We start from the raw sequence: 20,841 nt of genomic DNA on the forward strand, positions 1-20,841 counted from the left end.
GGTCTGGGGTGTGTGAGCTGGGGGCGCGGGGGTGAGGGAGCCCGGGTAGCTCAATCCTGGCCGAAGGGCGGGTCGCGGCGGCCGGAGTTTCTCACCTGAAATTGGGCGGCGACGCGATGTGCAGCCCCAGGAACGGGGAGGCGGCAGGCGGGGACGCGGCCCCCCCGCCCAGGCCGCCGCTCTCTCGCTCCGCCATTCTCCCGCACAGCCCTGGCCATCCGGGCGGAGCGCGGCGCGGAGGCGGCGGCGGCGGCGGAGGGGAAGGAGGCGGGGGCGCGGCGAGAGGCCGCCGCCGCGGGTAAAGGGCTTGGGAGGGAGCGGCGGGCGCACCTGCGCAGGGCAGGGCGCAGTTCCAGACCGCGCAGCGCTCTCGGGACTGGCGCGAGCGCCACCGCGCGCGCCCCCGGGTTCCGTGCCGGGGGCTCGTGCGCCCCGCCCCCTGCCCCGCGAGCTCCGCCCCCCGCGCGCGCTCTCCAAGGTGCTGAAGTCGCCGCCCCGCGGTCCCCGGGTTTGGCCCAGCCCCGCCCTAAATCCCACACCGTCTCCTCTGCCCAGTTCCTCCGCCCTCAAAGCCCTCCGTGCCCATGCGGGCTCTGCTTCTCGGGGTGGGCCTAGCGCCTGGGTATCGAATAACTAATGGTGGGTCCCTGGTCCCTAGGACCCTAGTTGACCCCCTCGCTGCAGGCGAAGAGGGCAGTCAGGAAATGAGGGTCATGGAGGAAGGCGGAGAAAGGCGAGTGGCTGTTGGGAGTTGGCTCCTAGAGCAGACAGATTTGGAGTCAGGTGGTGTGAAATCACAGCCTGGCTCTCCAAGTGAATAGGTGGTGTGGCCTTGTATTAGTGACAAGAGTCCTAAGGTTTGATTTTTCTCATCTGTGAAATGGGGAGAATAATGGTCCATCTCACGGTTGTGAGGATGAAATGTAATACAAATGTGTTGTCACTGGAGGCTGGGAACGCCCCACCTCCAGCTGGGAACCAGGGCTAACCCCACCCTGTCCCCTTACCTTGAGGGGACCCTCTGTCCCAAGAACTCGCCCCAGTGTCTCCTCACTAAAGATTGTCTCAAGCCCCCCTTCAGCCCCAAACACCTCTAATGCTGAATTGAACCCTTCTTTTTGGCTTCTGACTCTCAGCTTCTCCTCCCTGTGTCAGGACTTTCTTGCTTTCTCCCTCTCATTTAGCAGCTCAGTTGCATTTCCTGTCGAGCACCCCCTCTGTGCACCCAGATGCCCCAAAGCCAGCTTCTCACATTCTCAGACTTGGGGCCTGTCCTCCTGCCGCCACAGTTGACTTCTTGGGATTTTTCCGGTGGTTTTCCTGCTCCCCCCAGCACCTCTGCCCCTGCTAGGTTTGGGCCATGGTTCCTCATGGTCTTCTCTCCCCTAAGAGGACTAAGCCTGTGAACTCTTTCATGGAGCATGGACTTCTGGATACTCAGGCTGCTGGCCACGGCGAGGCCCCCAGCTTTGGTGGGTCATAGAGCCTCTGGCCAATCCTCACTGGCTTGTCTGGCCAGCTGAGAGAACCACAGAGGTCCTGTCCTTCTGAACAAGGGGCAGAGCAAACTGCTTCACAGCTGTGGAATCCTATTTGCGAATCTAGACTGCCCGCTGGTTGTGCCACCCAGTGGCACGACCCTTCGATTAGCACCCAGAAAGGAGAGGCAGGCACCTGCCCCACAGCAAGCAACCTCCGAGCTCCAGCCCTGAGAACATTTCAATACTTAGAGCCGAAGGCCTTGGCTGCCTCTCTTCTCCCTGCCCCTGGGCCCAGAGGGGACACTTTACCTTTCCTGTTTTGGCTCAGGCTCCTTTCACTACACCCAGATGGTAACCACCTGCTGCTAAGGTGCTGACTTTTCCTCCCAGGAAAGCGATTTTGCCATAGTGGCTAATAATTGTTCCTTAGACTGTGTGCTTCTCTACTAGGAAGCCTCATCAGGTCAGGAGCGTGTGCGTGTGCGTGTGCGTGTGCGTGTGCGTGTGTGTAGGAAAACTCCATCTTCCAGAATCTTTTGCTCAAGAACAAAGGTATCTTAGCTTCCGTGGCCAAACCAAAGCCACATTAGAGAGAAGCCAGGAGAAGGGAGAGAGGGAAGGCCAGGCCCAGGTGTCAATGGGAAGGGGGCCATCAGGAGCTTCAAAGCAGAGCTGAGAATTAGACGCGTCCCAGGGTCAAGTTCCTCCTTTTCCCTTCTCACTCTGTGCAAGGCAGCTTGTGATTTTCTTGGCCTGGCCCGAGCCCCATCCCACAGGAATTTGGGGTGTGGGCTAACAAAGCTCTCATGTCCAGTGGTCCAAGACTAGACACCCTCACAGGAAAGCCCACACGCACCGTAGAGAGGGGCCGCTCTGGCCAGATGGCATGAGACAAAGTCAGCATCCAGGCTCTGGGCTTGTCTGTGGGCAGGTCTGACTACGTGGCCAGAGCCAGAGGGCTTGCATCCCCTCTGCACCAAGCAGTTGCAACTTACATGGCTGAGCTGAGGTAAAGAATGGATTGAGGGCCTGGAAGGGGCCCTGCCATTGACTGATCCCCAGCCTGGGGGGTGTTTAAATGGGCCAAGAGGCTGGGTCACTGCCAAACAGCACTCAGGAACCTCATCCTGGCCCTGGCGTGCTCTGTACCATTATGGCCGACTGACCTCCAACTCTGACCAAGCTCTTGAGTCTAGACCACTAGTTGCTCCAGTTGCTCAACTAGGCGCCTCCCTGGCCCTCCGTCTCCCATCCACTCCTCCCTGCCACCTCCAAGGCGGGCGAGAGGCTCCTGGTTCAGCAGAACCAAGACGGTCTGGCCTAAGGCTTCAGGCGGGCTAAGCGCCACTGCCTCCCAGTCCCCAGACCTCCCGCAAAACTGACAACGGCACAACTCTGCGCAGACAGGATCAGACATTTATGGAACACATGAATATTCACAAACTGTGGGAGAAACACACCTTCCCAGCAATAGAAAATCTCTGTACAAAGTGCATTTGGCCTGCGACCATCTCCTCCCCATGCTGGCCCTTGGAACAGGATTTGAGGCAATGCTCTGCAGGAACCCCCAGGGACACCTGGGCCAGGAGACGGGAGGCACGAAACAACTGTGGAGCTCCAGGCCACTGGATGCACCCTCTCCTCACCCTGCCCCTCCCAGCTCTGGAGTGGACGCGTGCCAGGGATGGTAGAGACGTAGGGGGAGGTGGTCCTGCCAACGTGTACCTTAGGGAAGAGAACCATCCTTAAATGGGCAGGAAAAGGGAATCATCCTGACATCCGAAGGTGCTGCTAAATACATACTGACTCTGGCCCTAAGCCCTCTGGCTTTCTCAGCCTCTCAGACTAGCCCCTCCAGGCGTGCTCTACTCGCCTTCTGGCAAGAGCCCCCGATTCTCTTTCCTCTTGGCTGGGGCTAAGGGAACAGTGAAGCCCCCAACCCGATGCTGCAGAAAAAGCCATCACCGGTGCCCTGTTCTCCCCACATGATTATGGGACATTTCTAGTGAGGGTGACATACATACAACAGTTGGACTCTAAAGGCAGCTCTCTGGCTGAGAAAGCCTGAGGACGTCTCAGGAAGGAGCCTGTCGATGTGCTGGACAGATGTAGGAGGCAGGGGCCTGCCCCAGGGTTCTGGTCCCAGGACAGAGGACAGTGAAGGGCAGGGCTGGGGCCAAGGGAATGAACAGCTCTGAGGCCGGGGAAGGTCACAGGGGAGGTAGAGAGGAGAAGGCCCAGAGGCCAGCTTAATGTTACGTGTGAGGACAAAAATCCCAAGAGGAACTGGCCTCTCAGCTACACACACACACACGCACGCACGCACGCTGTGGCTCAAGTGCAGGCCATGGGTGGAAGGAAGGCTTGCTCCAGCTGACCGCACAGCCCTCCTTTTCATGGTGTCTTTCTCAGCACAGCCCCGACAGTGGGAGGCTGTGGTGGGAGGTACAGGCTGCCCCTAGAATGCAAGGCCTTGGCTTCTCTGGGTCAGACCTCCCACCTGCTGCTTCCAGAAGGCTTCATGCACTGGGTGGGATCTCGGCTTGGGTCTTTCCCAACTGTCCCTGGCAGTCCACCTGCCTGGGTCTTTGATGTCCAGCTACTGGGAGAGCTGGCGTGGCAGCTTGGCTGCTGACCAGCCCTGGGCAGGCTGTGGAAGCCTTCAGAGCACAGACTAGAATGCCTTCCCTGGCTGGTGTCAGCTGAGCTCGGTGGCAGCACCGAGATGCCGTGGAGTGTGGCGAGAGGCGCCAGGGGACTTTCTACCGCCAGGAACCTGGCCTCCTCCCGGTGGAGGCACTTGAGTCTCCAGTCAGCTTTGGGGCCGGCTCTCAGCTTCTGGGGAACGGTAGTGAGAGCCGGCCTTCTACTTCTAACCTCAGGTTTTCAGCCCCGAAGAGGGTGATGTTCTTCTCAGCTATCATCTATGATACTGTGCATGCAGCACTCCAGTCAGGCGCCTGGCTGTACTTCTGCACGATGATGCAAAGTTTCCAGATCGGTCTACAGCCTCGTGCTCAGTCCCAGCTCCCCAAGGAAGAGTCTGGAGAACCCAGTGGCAGGGAATTTTAAAATAAGAAGCCAGGCCAGGTGACTATGTCTGGACACACCCGTCCCCTCCAGCCTGCCCAGGAACTAGCTGCCTCTAGAATCCCACACTCTGGACCAAAGAGCCAGAAATGCTTCCCCCCTGCTCGGCAGTCTGACATGAGGAGGGAGGGAGGGAGGGAGGGAGGGTTGGGGGGGCAGATGCCAGGATCCCAGCTAAGGTTCCACCACTCTTCTATTCAGACAAGGCCGCTGGCTCACAGGGACAGGTCTGGGGTGAAAGTCAATGCCATGACCTCTAGCCTGGTGTGCAGAGGCTGAGGTAAGCTGCTACAGGTACTCCCCCAGCCCAGGCAGTGTTCGGAACCACAAGAGTGTAAACAGACGCATGCACACGCAAACAGGCGGGCCATTCCTTCCTCGGCACACGCGCACACACACGCACACGCTTGCTCCATCTCTGGGGGTGATCGGCTGTTCTGCAGGTTGCACTCTGCTGCCACGGTAGCTGTCGGGCACCCAGGCTTTGCTCAGAGTCACGGCACTGCAGCTGAAAGAGAAAAACAAGGGCAAAAGGGAGCGTTCAGGAGGCTCTCAGTTGCCCAGGGACACGGCTCCTCCAGCTGCTTCTCTGGGGAACTGGGAAGAGCCCAGAGCAAACCGAACGGGCCACGGTACCTGGGGACAAGGTTGTTGCTGGGATGCCAGCGGGTGCCTGAACACTGGCCCTCTGGGGTGCTGACGTGGACAAGCGGTCCCTCGCGGACCCTCTGGGCCTCCTCTGCCCCTTGACTGAGAGCAGCAGAGGAGGGGGAGAAGGCCACGGACACTCACCTGAGGCCTTGGGTAACACTTGCTCAGATAAGACAAGGGCAGTTTCTGAATAAGGCACAGTGGCCGCTGCCAGAGATGGAGAATCAGAAAAGAATGGCTGGAAGAGAAGCCAGCCGGGACCAGTCATCTTGAAGATGAAGGCAATGACTGAGTTCACAATCAGCCGGTGAGCAAATTTCCACACAGAGAGAAGAGAACCCTGGCACTGTGCTAGAGGACCAAGGGGCGGGGAGAGGAGACACAAGGATGGCTCATTTTACAGATTTATAACATCCTGAATCTGGGGCAGAGGGAAGAAATGGCCTCATGTCTGATAACAGAGGACAGGGTAAGCCCATCATAATGCTGGGTTGCCTGTTGAAATAGGTCTAGTGTGTCTGAGAGAGTAAAGAGACATGCAGGGCTCCGTTAAAAGTTTGTACCTTTTAAATGATGGTCAGACAGATAATAACAAGAAGGCTTACTGAGCCTACTATGGGCCAGGCACTATACACTTGTGTTACGGCTGAACTGTGTCCCCCCAAATTCATACACTGAAGTCCTAACCCCCTCAGAATGTGACTGTTTTTGGAGAGAAGGTCTTTAAAGAGGTAATTAAGTTAAAATAAGGTGCTTAGGGTGGGCCCTGATCCCAAATGACTGGTGTCCTTATAAGAAAAGGTTAGGACACAGACACGCACAGAGGTAAGACCATGTGAAGACAAAGGGGGATGGCAGCAATCTACAGGCCAAGGAGAGAGGCCTCAGAAGAAACCAACCCTGCGGTCAACTTGATCTCAGACTTCTAGCCTCCAGAACTGTGAGAGAATAAATTTCGGTTGTTTAAGTCACCCAGTCTGTGGCACTTTGTTGTGGGAACCCAAGCAAACTAATACAGCTTGCGATCCCATGAACCCTGAAGATATGGCTTCCAGTTTTACAGGTGAGAAAACGGAAGCCAGAGAGGATAAGTAAATTGCCCAAGACTAGAGCGTTCAGAAGTGGCGGAGCCAAGACAGGAAACCGAGGTCTGTCTGATTCCAAAACCTGTATTTTTACCACTAAGTAATCTCTATATTATAGTACTGCTCATTAAGACTTTTAGAGGATATAAAACGAAATCAACATGATGGCATGAAGACTAATATCCAAGCAACATAAATGGAAGTTCAGACATTAACAGAAAAGGGGAAATGCTCTCAAGAGTCCAAGACATTGGAGTCAGGGATTCAAAATCAGTCTTCTGACACATGCGACCCTTTTTAGACAAATGTTGAATCTGAAGAAGATTTTAACTGGATGATGGTAATTTATCTAGAAGCTGGGAAAAATCAAGAGCAAATGTAGGAGTGAGTGGGTACCTGTAGGGGTCAGTACTGAGAGCCTCTTTAAAATATTTTCAACAATTTTCTCTTTAAGCTTGTACTATAATAACCTAGCCATATTTTTTCACTACAAATAAATATATTTGTTAAATATAAAGTGTACATGTTTATTGAAACATGCTGATTGTGATATATATTTTATACATAGATCTCTCTCTGGCCCCTATTGTTAAGCCAAAGAGATGACTATTCTTCTGAAACTGAAAATTTCAGGCTTGAAGAGTATACACAACAGGTCCTCCTACCTATTACCTCCATTTCTTGTGTTTTCTCCACCTTCAGGGATGGGGGAAGATAAAGAGTGCTTTAAGATTCCTTAGAACAAGGGCTCTTACTCTGGGGGTTCCTGGATCCTTAAGGGGTCCAAGGATAGGCTTAAGGGGCAGTCCATGAAGACCAGGAAGAGAAATGTGTACATTTCTCTGTGTGTGCAAATAGGTGCAGTTTTCTGGGAAGAGGCTCCATCCTTCATCAGACTCTTCAAAGCATGGGTAACCCAAAGAGGGTTTAAGAACTGATGCCTAAGCTTAGAAGATATGGGGGTGAGGTGCAGTCAGGTGGCTATAATAATAACAATTCATTCAGACCTACGCTGACTTGGGTGTGGTCTACGTATGGGGCAGACTCACGAAGGGAGGTGGCAGTGTCCTGGCCTCAGATAAGCCCCAGTGACCCACGACCCTCTATGATGGGTTCAAAAACCCAAACAGGGGGCTTCCCTGGTGGCGCAGTGGTTGAGAGTCCGCCTGCCGATGCAGGGGACGTGGGTTCGTGCCCCGGTCCAGGAGGATCCCACATGCCGCGGAGCGGCTGGGCCCGTGAGCCATGGCCGCTGAGCCTGTGCGTCCGGAGCCTGTGCTCCACAACGGGAGAGGACACAGCAGTGAGAGGCCCGTGTACCGCCAAGAAAAAAAAAAAAAAACCCAAACAGAAAACCAAGGTTTGGAAGAACCAGCTTACCCTTGTCTACAAAGCTAGTCAGAGGCCTGTTCAACTAGTTACTCAAGTTGCTCCATCAGCAGTAATTAGATGGTCCCTGTGCTCTTGTTCTCAAGCTAGGGCATAAGTCTGCAGAAAAGGGGGGCTGGGGAAATCAGATGAGGCCTTGCAGGAAAATGATGACTGCAGCACTAAAAGAAAGGGAAGAACAGCTAGGGGAGAGGCACTAGGGGAAAATCAACTCATAAAACACGCACTAAAAAAAAAAAAATCAATCTCACGATTGTCCAACTCTTTCAACCTGTCATTAATACAAGAAGCAGAAGTGGCTGGAACATAGAATAAGTTAACGAGCGCCTCCCTCAGTGTGCCAATGTCAGTTAGGACGGCCCCCCTGGGTACCTGTGTCCTCACACCCCTTCCCACCCACTGGATGCTAACAAGGAACCCAAATCTGCAAGTCCACCCTTCCTCAGCTCCCAGCCCAGGAGGGGTGTGTGGATACCGTGCACGCATGAGCGTGTGTCAGCAGAGGAGACACGACAGCTCAAGGTCGGGAAGAAACTTTGTTTGGAGCCTGTAACCAGGTCTCAGAGGTCACCCCTCCCACCACACGGGGTGAGGCACAGTGCCCAAGAGCTCGAGAGGGGCAGAGGGTTTGCCGCCAGCTCCCAGTTAGGAGCAGGGAAGGCCAGAGGTGCAGCTGGGCCTGGATGGGGTACAAAGCTGGGCTCTTCGCTCAGTCTCATTCCTCATGTCAACTACACGCTTGCCCTTCCTGCACCACAGAAATCACATGGCAAAGGGGAGGGGACGTCCATTAGCCGACAGCTTCTTAGTAAGTGCCAGGGAAAGTGTGAGGGGACACCAAGTCCCAACTAACTTCTTGTTTCAGGAACTGAGAGACAGAGAGGTGAGAAGAACCTGTGCGAAGGCCCCCGGGCAGCGAACAGCACGATGGGGTTTCTGACCACCGCACGGCCTCTGCTTCCACCGGGCAGCATTTTGCAGATCGCCCAGTGCCTTTCACACACATTATTTCACGTAAGGAAGGATATACACGGAACAAGTGTCAAAAAGACAATGAAGAAGATTCCAGAAATCAGGTTTTCCTCAGCAAAGGCCCAGGGCTAACCGAGCTTGGGTGAACTTCGGCGGAGGAGGGGAAGAGGTGATCCTTGCCATGAACCTTTTATATTCAATGGGCTTCTCTCAACAGCTCACCATGTACGAGCAGAAGGACAAATGGATCACGTGAACTGTTAAAATAATTAGACCAATAAGAAAAATCTGTACACAATTCGAGCCTGATGGAATCCTGAGCAGTCAGCAGCTTTGGGGATTATGGGGGAGCAGCTGAAATGAGAGCTATTTGGCGCTGGCTTATTTTTCAGTTTAGTGAACATTGTACGATAACCAAATACAGAACAGATACTGATGTGGGCTTGAGGTAAACACGGAACCGACGGATACCAGGGTATGTTTTCCCACAAGATCAGTTTACATCATTGTCTGGCCCAGGCCTGAGGCATTAGAAATAACAGAATCACAAAACGATAGAGGCTGGAGCTAAACATGGCCTCAATAGGTCCGTGATGGAGCCTTCAGGCTGGTAAAGAATGATTATTCACACCTTACAGCTAAAGCATCTCAGAAAGGTTATGAATCCTGCCCTAAGTCACACAACTAAAACTGACAGAGAGGAGAGGGGGAAGGGTCAATACGTCTGTTTCAGCACAGGCCCTGTGGCCACTGCTCTGTGGTCCGTCCAGCTCAGCGTGCTGGCCCTGACCGAAGTGACAATAACACGGTCAGAGACACCCTGAGAAGCATATGCAAGGTGGTAATGTGATTTCACCTGCGTGGTGCATCTTACTTATTCAAAGGCTTCTCATATATGGGCTTTCAGTTTCTTTCCCCAATGTGTATGCTCGATGGGTAGGGCAGGTGACAAGATGCTATTATCACTGTTTTACTGATGAGGATGCTCAACATCTTTCGGCCCAGGTGCTGCCACCAGTACACAGCGAAGCACAAGTTTCACTAAGAAACTCTTTTCTCTCAGGGTTTCCAAAGAACATGAGTATCTGTCCTGTCCTCTGACCTCCTGGTCCTCACTTCCAATCAATTAGCCATGATTAAGGGCTAAACCTTGAGAATCAGTCCTTAAGATCCCAATAGGCTGATGGATATCTCCTGGACTACAAGGCAAGGGACCAGTGCTGACCTCTGCACCCTTGTAATGTCCACTTGGAATCACCATCACAGACTCTCAGCTGGCTCTCTCCTCCCACCATTTCTTCTTAGGTCCCAGTCCAAAGCCTGGTTAATCTTCCACAAATGCCAATTGGGTCATTCACTCTCCTGTTCCAAAATGCTCCTTAGTTCCCAGAGAGTACACCAAGGACTCCATCTGCCTGACATTTAAGACCCTCCATGATCAGACCCAACTGTAACCTTATGTTCTTCTAAAAAAATAATAATAACAATATCCATAATAATAATAATAGCTACCATTTTATTTATGAACTTATAAGGCAGGCACTGGGCTAAGTGCCCTGTATATTATGTAGAGAGTTATCGACCAGTATCTACACTTCCTAGCTAACAGAATCTGGATTTTGTTCAGTGGGTCACGGACGTGGCCCAGACAATGGGTCAGGAATGGTCTAAGTCAGTGATTCTCAAAGTACAGTCCCAGAACAGCAGCATCATCAAACGGCTGCGAACTTGTTAGAAATGTAAATTCTCAGGTCCCACCCCAGACCCACCGGATCCGAACCTCTGGGGGTGGGGCCCAGCCATCTGCGGCTTAACAGATCCTCTAGGGAATTCCACTGCTCACTCAGGTTGGAAATCAATGGTCTAACCAATCCTGACAATCCAGATGCCTATTTCCCAGCTTTGGGGAGGCTTTGTGACTCAGTTCTGGTTCATGAGGCCAATGTGAAAAGCTGGGGAAGGGGTATCCTGGGAAAGCTTTTATTTTCTTGATGAAAAAGGAAGAGAGGCATCCCCTGACAACCCTCATAATATAAAACTGCAACCTCCACTGGGCCCCAAACTACCTACTTACTCGACTGTATTTTTTCTTCATACCACTTAAGGCTTCTTGATACATGATGTATCTATGTGTTTACCGTCTGTCTCCTCCCACAAAGATGCACCCAAGAGGGAAGGGACTTTGTCAGTCTTGTTCACAACTATATCCAGTGCCTACAACGGTGTCTGGCAAATTGTGATCACTTGACATATGTTTATTGTATGAAGGAGTGCAGCTGTCTCTGCGTTTCCTTCTCTTTCTTGCTTTGAACAAGGAGCTGATGGCTGAAGCTGTGGCAGCCACCTTGAGGCCAGGAAACAAGAGAATCTCAGAAAAACTGGCTCTGACACTGTTGAGCCACCAAACCAAAACTAGCAGCGCCCAGCTCTGGGCCTTTTGTTCAGTAAGAGTTTTAGACACAGTAGTCAGGTCTTCTGCAACTAGCAGCCCCACACATCCCTGACACATATATTTCATCATTTAATCTTTGCAACAAGAACCTAATTTTTGATGAGGAAACAGTCTCAGAGCGGTTAAGTAATGTGTACAAGATCATGTAATCATTAAGCTGTTTTTCTTGTTGGAAATGCTCTCCTTGCTGTCTAAATCCAATTCATCTTTTGGGTCCCCTAGGGTAACCTTCTGTGTTGTACTGCCTGATCACTCTAGCCCACCAATAACTGTCTTGTGATAAGCTGGTAGAGTCTGTATCATTTGTCCAGGAATTACAGGTTATTGGTCTTGTTTTTCTAAGCAGACTATTAAACCCTTGTGGATGGGCATCGTATCACATTTTCTATGTCTTATGCTCCCCTTCCTCACACACTTGCTGGCAACAGTTTCAAGCTGAATTGGATGCCATTACCTCTGGGGAACCATGACCCAGACATTTAACCTCTCTGTTCTTTAATCTTCTCACCTGAAAGTCAGAGTATCACCCTGGAAAGTTCCAGGTTTGTAAGACAGAATGAACTATGCTTAGTACTACAGAGTTAAGAGGTAACTAAGAGAATAGTACCTAAGGTTGCCGGTACTCCCAGAACAAGATAACAAATCTGTCCATCTGCAATGTCTAAGACAAAGAGCTTAGTAAAGAAAAGGGCACGGGCTTCCCTGGTGGCGCAGTGGTTGAGAGTCCGCCTGCCGATGCAGGGGACACGGGTTCGTGCCCCGGTCCGGGAAGATCCCGCATGCCGCGGAGCGGCTGGGCCCGTGAGCCATGGCCGCTGAGCCTGCGCGTCTGGAGCCTGTGCTCCGCAACGGGAGAGGCCACAACAGTGAGAGGCCCGTGTACTGCAAAAAAAAAAAAAAAAAAAAAAAAAAAAAAAAAGGGCACAGGCATCAAACACTCGCCGTCTCACCGGCATTCAAGTCTAGACATGCAAACCAGTTGGCCTCACCTGGCTTGAAGTAGAAGGGTTTAGAAAAAAGAATTGGCTCTTCAGAGAAAATCACCCTCCAACCTAATGATGCAGACATGGCACATAAGGAACAGCCCGAGATGATGACTGAAAGGGGACAGTAATTTACATCTTCCCCAGAAAGACATAAAAGGCCCTTCTTGCTCTGGGGAAGGAAGAGCCAGGTTTTTGTTTTTGTTTTTGTTTTTTGAGACATTCAGGGGGCTTTCAAGGAAGATGAGCACTGCCAGGGAAGTGCAGAGCTGAAGCCACAAGAAAGGCACGAATGGAGGAGTGGCTGTAAGAGGCACAGGTGATAGGGAGCCTGGGTCTTCTGGTCCTCTGGTGGGGCTGGGCTAAGTGAGCCTCTAAACGTCCCAAAGCCTGAATTCTGAAGGTAAGTGCTGCCCTCTGCTGGCCAGCCTACAGGACACGGCCTGTCGGGGCGATGGGACTCTTCCTCCCACAGCTTCACATCGGGTCTCGGCTTTCTTTTTCTGGATTTGGCTCACTTTGACAGGAAGCAAGAGTCCATTTTTCCCCCTTAGCTGGCAAAGGAAGAACACGGCTTTATCTTTAAATTCTCTTTTTAGTATTAGAAGGTATAGACGTCAGGATGGTAGAATTTGAGCTGAAACCCTAGAAAAGCCCCCAGTCCCTACCAGGTTTTAATCTAGTTTGTGGGTTTTAGCCTTCAGCTGGCAGGGCAGCTCTCCACACTCAGCCCACCTCTCTCCCACGCCCGTCCCTGAAGCTGACGCTCAGCTGCTGTCACTCACTCTCAGACATCCTTGCTCAGCAGCTCTGAGGGGGGCAACCCTGCCACCCTGGCCCGTTTGCTGAGTTCTTCACCAGGTGGCTCCTCCGCTGCTCCCAGCTTGCGCTTGGGGGACGCTGGGCCACTGGGTAGTGGTCTTGGGCCTGTAGGGAAGCAGGTCAAAGTGTCACACAGACTTGTGTGTGGAGCCAAGATGACGCTCAACCGTGTAGCAGCAGCTCTTTAGGGGGCATGGAGCCTGCTCATCAATGCAACCAGCACGTTGCTTCTCAGACCTGCCCCTTGGCCTTCCTTTCAGCAGTGAGTCTGCCTGGAAATATCCAAGGAGAGCATAACCAGGCCTGCTGGCCGTACAGCCAGCTTTTGGGCCCCAAATCCCATGGGGATCAGTCTCCAGGCCAGAGACTGGTTTGGCCTGTCTGCCATCCTTGCGCTGAAGGTGAGGCATCCGCTCTGTAACTGGCCTCCTGAAGCCGGAATGAGCAGTGCCCTAACCTGGGGAGCCAGCCTGGCTGGGCAAACCAGAAACTAGAAAAAGCCCTGACGTTCTTGCCAGTCTGAGCTTGCTGATCTTTGTCCCGGAGCCGAAGGGCAGAGGTTAAGAACGCAGCAAGGCCATCTACTCCTCTCTCCCGCCACCTGCCTGGACAACTACAGTCGCCTCCTTTCCAGCCTCCCTATACTCGGGGGCTCTTGCCCACACTGTGCCCTCCACACAGCAGGCAGAGTGAGCTTTCTAAAACATAAACCGGGTCACGCCTCTGCCCTGCTGACCCCCGGCAGTGCCTTCTCCCTGCACTGACAACGGAACCCTAATCCTCCTCGTGGACGCTGAGTCTACGCACTGCTACTCCTGCCGTGTCCGTCCTCCTCCCATTCCACCTCCTCACTCAGCACACACCAGCCCCACTGGCCTCCCTCCTCTCGTTCCTGGAAGGGTAAGCTTGTTTCCATCTCTGGGTCTTTTCTTGCTCCTCCCTTTGCCTGGAATGCTCTTCCCCCTGTTCTTAGAAGGCTGGCTCTGCTCACTGTGTGGGGCCCTGGTACTCCATCTAAAGTAACCCCCTTCCCCAGCCCGCTTTTATCAGGTCACTCGATTTTATTTTCCCCCAAAGCACTTGTTATCTGACATGATCTTACACAGCTCCTTTCCCATCTGTCTCCCCAGGTGGAGTACAAGTTCTATCGGGGCATAACTTGGTTCTGGCCTCCATCCTCAGCCCTCAGTGACTGAAGTGGTAGTAGCTCTGCAGTGCCCTTGGGGTGGGCACAGGCCACGGGAGGCTAGCTGTACTTACCTGCACTGCTCATGCTCCCAGCCTGGCTCGAGCTGGGCTCCGCCACCGGATTGCTGAGGTCCTCCATACAGGAAGGGACAGATGCCAGCAGACCTGGGAAAGAGGTAGGGGAACAATCAGAATGCAATCTCACAGGACTGTACAGGGCCCCAGGGCAGGTGGGTACGAGGCAGCGGGTGCTGGGCCATGACATCAAGGTTCCATCGCTTCCCATTGGCCGCAACTAATTCAGAGAGGCCTGATCCAGCCCAGCCTGTGTGGCCTGTGCCCGGGAAGTCAACAGCCTGGAAGACAGTGCTCGGCGGCCTCCCTTTGCAAACATCTGGGAATCTCTGTCTATGCCCCCTGAGCCTGTAGGTGTTGTCCTTCCCTTCGGGGAACTAGGGGGTGGCAGTGGGAGTAGGGGCTCCTTACAGAGTCCCCGGTAGCGGGAGAGCTGCTGGTAAATCTGCTTCATCCGCTCAATGTTGAGCCGGCTGGTCTCGGCATGGTTGACGATGGGCCGTGGGTAGTCCACACCAATGATGCACTTGGCTGCCTTCTGAATTGACTCTGGGGCATTCCAGGGCTCATAGATGTATCGAGAGGGGAACCCTTTCAATTTGGGCAGGTATCGCCTGAAACATACACACCAGACGACCCATCAGCACGCTGGAGTCTCCTTCAAAGGCCAAGCATATCCCACCCTAGGAGGAAGCCCAAGTGGTCAGAAACCAGAGAGCCTGGTCTGCACCCTCACCTGATGTAGTCTCCACTGGGGTCCGTGCGGCGGCCAAAGCCCACCGGGCAGTAGCAGTGGAAGAACTGTTGGAAGAAAGCACTGCAGGACAGCCACATCCAGCTGCCTGCGTTCACGCTGAAATCTGCATCCAGGAGCAGCTCATCAAATACCTAGATGCAGGGAGGGTGGGACCATCAGCCTCCTTGGGGACCTACGGCCATGGTTCCCCCCAAGTCACCACACACCCTGTGGAGAAGGGAGCCAAAGCCTTCTGCTGAGGGCAAGCCAAGAAGGATGTGGAGGGAATCTCCTGGACCCAGGGGTCCCAGCCCATCCCCCGGCCCAAAAGGGGGCTGCCCTGGGCTGCGCGCTGAGAGAGGACTCACCCGGAGCCCGCTCTCCCAGCTGACCCAGAGGTCCCCGCGCGTGAGGAAGCAGGCCACAGCGTGCCGGGCCAGGTGGTGGATCCAGCCCTCCTGCCTCAGCTGGGTCATGATGGCGTCAATCCAAGGGAAGCCTGTCTTGCCCTCGGCCCACTTAGCCAGGGCCTCGGGGTTGCGATCCCAGGGGATCTGGATGCAGATGGGGTTCCCCTCCATGCGGTCAAACCTGGGGTTGTTGGTGGCCGCCGTGTAAAAGAACTCTCGCCACAGGAGTTGCCCAAACAGGGAGAGCGGGGGTGTGCTGCTCCGCTTCACCTGGTGGGGTGGGACGGCACATGGATATAAACGCTTGCCCAGCTATCAGCGCCGTGCCACTCAGGACTTCCCCACAAAGGAATCTGGAGCTGCCATGAACTTGGTGGCTCCAAAGCCCCTAGATGCGTGGAGGGACCCTGCCCCAGGAGAAGCGGCAGGGTGTGCTGCAGACTGAACCCTGGGCCCTGGCTGTGCCCACTACTGCTCTGAGCCCTGAGGATGGCTGCGGAGCAGCAGGCAGTGGAAAGGGATAGCGCTGCCGGACTCTGCACCGGGAACCAAACTCCCAAAGACTGGTCATGATCCTTGTCCTCGAGAGTCCCTGTTGGGCTCCACTTTCTAAAACGTCAAAGTAAGCTTTCTCATCAGCACACGTAAAAAATGCTCAGTCTAGACTTTGGTTAAATAAGTTATGCCCAACAGCCTGGATCTAGGGCCATGAAAGAATTAAGACATCAGACTGCCAAGCAAATAGTAATCTTCCGAAAATCACAAGATTACCCACCAAGCTGGCAGTTACCACATGCCACAAAATCCAGATATTGGCAAGAATGAGGAAACAACGTGAAACAGTGCAGACGCACGGATGAATCTGATGAATCTGAATAGCTGGATGTGCTGTCCTCTCTCCTCCTGGGGGTGGGTGCATTACTACAGGGCTATCCACCTACTGTCCGTATCCAGCCCTGCATTCAGCCCTCCGGGTCATTTCCTCATCACTGATGGGCAACTGCCGCTCCTAGGCTCCCCTTTAAATGTTCTGGACACAGCCCCATAGAGGGCTGCTGTGCTCTTCACCTTAGAACTGGCACCAGCCTCAGCCTCCCTGCCTCCCACCCTGACTGCTTGGCCCCCATCCACCTGGTGCCAGCAGAACTGCCACCTCTGGGGTCACACCCTGAGGTCGGCTTTTCTGCCTGTCCTGCTCCACTTGAGAACCTGGATTTTGTTTAGATCAGCAGTTTGGGTTGTGCTTGGCTCTGGCACCTCTTGGATGTGGCTTCTTCCTCACCTTCTCTGGACAGTACGTACACTTAAGCCAGAGGGAAGGCCTCTCTTCAGGGTAACTGACTGGCCCAGAAGGCCCTGGTGTCCTCTGGGCTGCAACCGGGGGCGGGCTCCGCCACCCTCACTGCCCCTTACCTTTTTGTACAGGTCCCACAGGCGGTAGTAGAAGAGGCGGCAGGAGAGGCAGCCGAAGCGCAGGTAGGGGCTGAGGCCCGTGGGGCTGGCCAGCAGGGAGTTGGCATTCATGCGGGGTCTCTCATAGTTGGCAACCCAGGCCTGCAGCAGAGAGAGAAGGCAAAGAAAGAACAGACCTGGATGCTTCAGAGGAAAAAACCTGAGGCACCAGCTAGTTAAGGAATCTGCCTAAGGTCACAGACCAGAAAGCCAAAGAGCCAGGATGAGACCCTGTGCATGTCCTGCTACTGCACGCTGGCAGAATTTTTGATGGAACCACCACCAATCAAACAATGAGGCCCAAGTTCTTGTCCTGATTCTGTTTAATTTGTGCTATGAGCATAAGTTATTTAGTCCCTCAGCTACTTGTTTATTAAATGAGAACAAAATTTCCCACCTCCTGGGGATGAAATAAAATGATGGAAATGAAAGTTTCTGAAAGCACTGAAGGGTCTGTGATTCTACAGAAGAAAGGAAAAAGGGCGTCTACCTTACAGAGGAAGATATCCCTCCCTCAGTCCCTGCTGTGTCCCAGGGGCCCTGAGGCTGCTGCTACACGGTGGTTACCCAAGCACTTCTCCCCACTGTTCAACAGCGCCGAGAAACCCATTCCTGGAAACCCACAGAGTCATTCATTGCTGGGGCCACTTGTCATACGGTATCATTGGTCTTGTTTTTATCATCAGTTGCTGCCAGCAGAGTGCTTTATCTCCACAACTCACTGACACCTGTGTTCTCTCATTTGATCTTAACTATCAGTCTGAAGCAGCGTTTGTCATTACCTCCTTTTGAAAACGAGGAAAGGAAGCTCAAAGTGTTATGTGACTCTTCTGAGGTTACAGAGGTGGTAAGAGACAGAGCTGGAGGGACTGGCTCCAGATTCCAGTCTTTTTCCACTACCTCTAATAACCATTTTCTCTTTCTCGACTCCTAATGCCCTCTTTCTCTTCGTGATGACTACTTCACAAACTTCACACCCTCTTTATTCTTTTTTTGGCTGCACTGCTTGGCATGTGGAACTTCCCCAACCAGGGATCGAACCCACAGCCCCTGCAGTGGGAGTGTGGAGTCTTAACCACTGGATCACCAGGGAAGTCCTTTACACCCTCTTTAGACCTCCTATTCCACACTTCCCCACCACCCTTCAACAGATGACCTTCCTTCCTTATGATAAGGAAATGGAAGCCATCAGGTAGGAAACACCTCAACTTTTAGCCACCAAATCTACAATCTAGCATCTAGCATCCCCATCTACCCCCTGTCCCTCCTGTGACCCTGCCCAAGGCTAAGGCCTCCACCTGGCTCTGGAGCCCTCCCCTCTTCCTTCTCTTGCACATTCCATCTCTCCCTCTCTTCCCTGTTCACTCCAAGAACATTGGGAAAATGATCTTGTTTCGTTGCAAACAAAATGAAACAAAAAACAAAACAAAAAGAACTTCTAGTCACCCTGCGGACTTCTCCCCTTGGGTCCTCTTTCCTCCCTTCGCAGCCAGCCTCTCTCCATTTCCTCAGGCCCACCTCCACTTCTGCCTTCACCGCTCCCACCAGAGTCTCTGAGATGTCCACGCCACCGGATCCTGTGGGCGTTTTCTGTCCTTGTGTTTTTGGACTCCCCCGCAGCACTTCACCCTGCTGACTGCTCCCTGTCTCCATACCCGCCATTCTGTTGGCTCCTGGCTGCATCAGCTGGTTGGCTGTTCTTGGTGTTTCACCAGGTCCACCACCCCTCCCAACTCCTTAAGTGTTGGCACCCCAGGGCTCTGTCCTAGGTCCCTTCTACTCAGCTGTGTTCCTGCGTGAGTTCATCCAGTCCCACGGCTCCCAAGACAATTTCTTTGCAGACGATCGCCATGTCTGTAGCTCTGGCCCAGACTGCTCACCTGGACTCCCAAGTCACTCCATCCATCTCCCTGCCAGAGAGCTCTACTTTATCGCCTTTCAGGCACCTCGAGGGGAGCAGGCTCTTTTCTTTAAACCACCCTTCCATTGGCATTCCCTATCTCAGAAACTGCACCGTCATCCACCTCGTCGCCCACTGCACCGTCATCCACCTCGTCGCCCGAGCCAGAAGGCTGGCCGTCACCTTTGACCCCCTGCTCACCAGGTCCTGCCAGCCCTACCGTCCAAGTGCTTCTCTAATCCGTCCCTCCCTTCCCATTCCCTATTGCCACCAACCTGCTTTAGGCTAAGATTGTATCTAGGCTGCACAACTATCACAGCCTCCTAACTGACCGCTCTGCGTCAATTCTTGTCCCCCCAATCCACCCTCCACAGTGGGAGCACAGTGATTCTTTAAAACACCTGTCCCTGAGGACAATACATGCACTGGGCTCCCTGGTGTTCTTAGGCTAGAGTCCCAAGTCCTAAACATGGCTTACAAGCACCCCACAGTGGCCCCGTCTTTCTAGCTTCCTTCCTCACCACTCTTCTGTAAGCACCATGCGCTCTTACTAGCCTTTACACATGCAGCTCCCTTGGCTGGAGTGCCGCCTTCCTTTCCACTCCCCTTTCCTTGGTTACTTTTGACTCTTCCTTCAAGTCTCAACCTAAAGGCCACCTCCTCAGCAGGTGATTCCTCAGGTATTGTTGGTTAAGTACCTCTAACAGATGCGAGGTATATTTACCTGCTCATACCCTTGGCCCACCTCTCTTTGAAAATCTTTTTATTTTAAGTGAAACACAGATTCGGAAATCACACAGATGTGTGGCTTAACAAATTATTCTAAGGCAAACACCTGTGCAACCACCGCCAAAGTTCAAGAATCAGTACTTTGGGGCTTCCCTGGTGGCACAGTGGTTGAGAGTCTGCCTGCTAATGCAGGGGACACGGGTTCGAGCCTTGGGCTGGGAGGATCCCACATGCCGCAGAGCAACTAGGCCCGTGAGCCGCAACGACTGAGCCTGTGCGTCTGGAGCCTGTGCTCCGCAACAAGAGAGGCCGCGATAGTGAGAGGCCCACGCACTGCGATGAAGAGTGGCCCCCGCTTGCCACAACTAGAGAAAGCCCTAGCACAGAAACGAAGACCCAACACAGCAAAAATAAATAAATTAATTAATTAAAAACTCAGTATTCAAGGTAGAAGTAAGCTAAATAATATTTAAAAAAAAAAAAAAAAAAAAAAAAAAAAAGAATCAGTACTTTGCCGGCCACCCCAGAAGCCAATCTATGTGCTCATCCCAGTCACGGTCCCTTCCCTGCCCCGTAAGTGACCACTTGCCCAACTTTTATAATAATCACTTTCCTGGGACTTCCCTGGTGGCGCAGTGGTTAAGAATCCATCTGCCAAGGCAGGGGACACGGGTTCGAGCCCTGGTCCAGGAAGATCCCCCATGCCGTGGAGCAACTAAGCCCGTGCATCACAACTACTAAGCCTGCGCTCTAGAGCCCTTGAGCCACAACTACTGAGCTCACGTGCCGCAACTACTGAGGCCCGTGCACCTAGAGCCCGAGCTCCGCAACAAGAAAAGCCACCGCAATGAGAAGCCCGCACACCGCAACAAAGAGTAGCCCCCACTCGCCACAACTAGAGAAAGCCCGCGCACAGCAACAAAGACCCAACGCAGCCAAAAATAAATAAGTAAAATAAATAAATTAAAAAATAAATAAATAAAAATGTTTACATTTTCCTGTTTTTGCAAAGCACATTTGAAAGGGAGGGCTTTATCTTTTCAGTTATTCTTTGCATTTTTAAGTGTTTTTTTCTTTTTTTCACCCAAATGTGCATCCCTAGGCACTATAGTTTAGTCTTGGCCATGTAAAAGACTTTGAAGTGTTTTTTTTTATTATTAATTTTTATTGGAGTATAGTTGCTTTACAATGTTGTGTTAGTTTCTGCTGTACAGCAAAGTGAATCAGCTATTATGTATACATATGTCCTCTCTTTTTTGGATTTCCTTCCCATTTAGGTCACCACAGAGTACTGAGTAGAGTTCCTTGTACTATACAGTAGGTTCTCATTATACTTTGATGTGTTATTTAAGTTTTTTTACTCTATGCATTTCCTGCCATTTCCTTCTTTTCCTTTTATATTTTCTGTCAAAGAATCCAAGCCGTT

General features: G+C 52.6%; 1 protein-coding gene across 3 annotated transcripts in view; it reads right to left on the bottom strand.

Moving 5' to 3' along the window:
- Positions 1-2,884: 2,884 nt before the first annotated feature.
- Positions 2,885-20,841, bottom strand: part of CRY2 (cryptochrome circadian regulator 2) — a 33,822-nt gene continuing 15,865 nt past the window's right edge. Inside the window, exons 6-12 of one of the 3 annotated variants that reach the window (XM_060104164.1) lie at positions 16,748-16,888; positions 15,293-15,604; positions 14,925-15,076; positions 14,600-14,802; positions 14,186-14,278; positions 12,889-13,030; positions 2,885-5,079 (exon numbers count right to left, since the gene is read on the bottom strand). In XM_060104164.1, coding sequence (XP_059960147.1) covers positions 12,891-13,030; positions 14,186-14,278; positions 14,600-14,802; positions 14,925-15,076; positions 15,293-15,604; positions 16,748-16,888 — 1,041 coding nt within the window. In that variant the 3' untranslated portion in view covers positions 2,885-5,079; positions 12,889-12,890. Of the gene's footprint in view, positions 5,080-12,049; positions 12,658-12,888; positions 13,031-14,185; positions 14,279-14,599; positions 14,803-14,924; positions 15,077-15,292; positions 15,605-16,747; positions 16,889-20,841 lie in introns of those variants that run through there. The other 2 variants (XM_060104161.1, XM_060104162.1) reach the window with 2 other exon arrangements.

Source organism: Mesoplodon densirostris, chromosome 7 (assembly GCF_025265405.1).
Source record: "Mesoplodon densirostris isolate mMesDen1 chromosome 7, mMesDen1 primary haplotype, whole genome shotgun sequence".
Classification (NCBI taxonomy): Eukaryota; Metazoa; Chordata; class Mammalia; order Artiodactyla; family Ziphiidae; genus Mesoplodon; species Mesoplodon densirostris.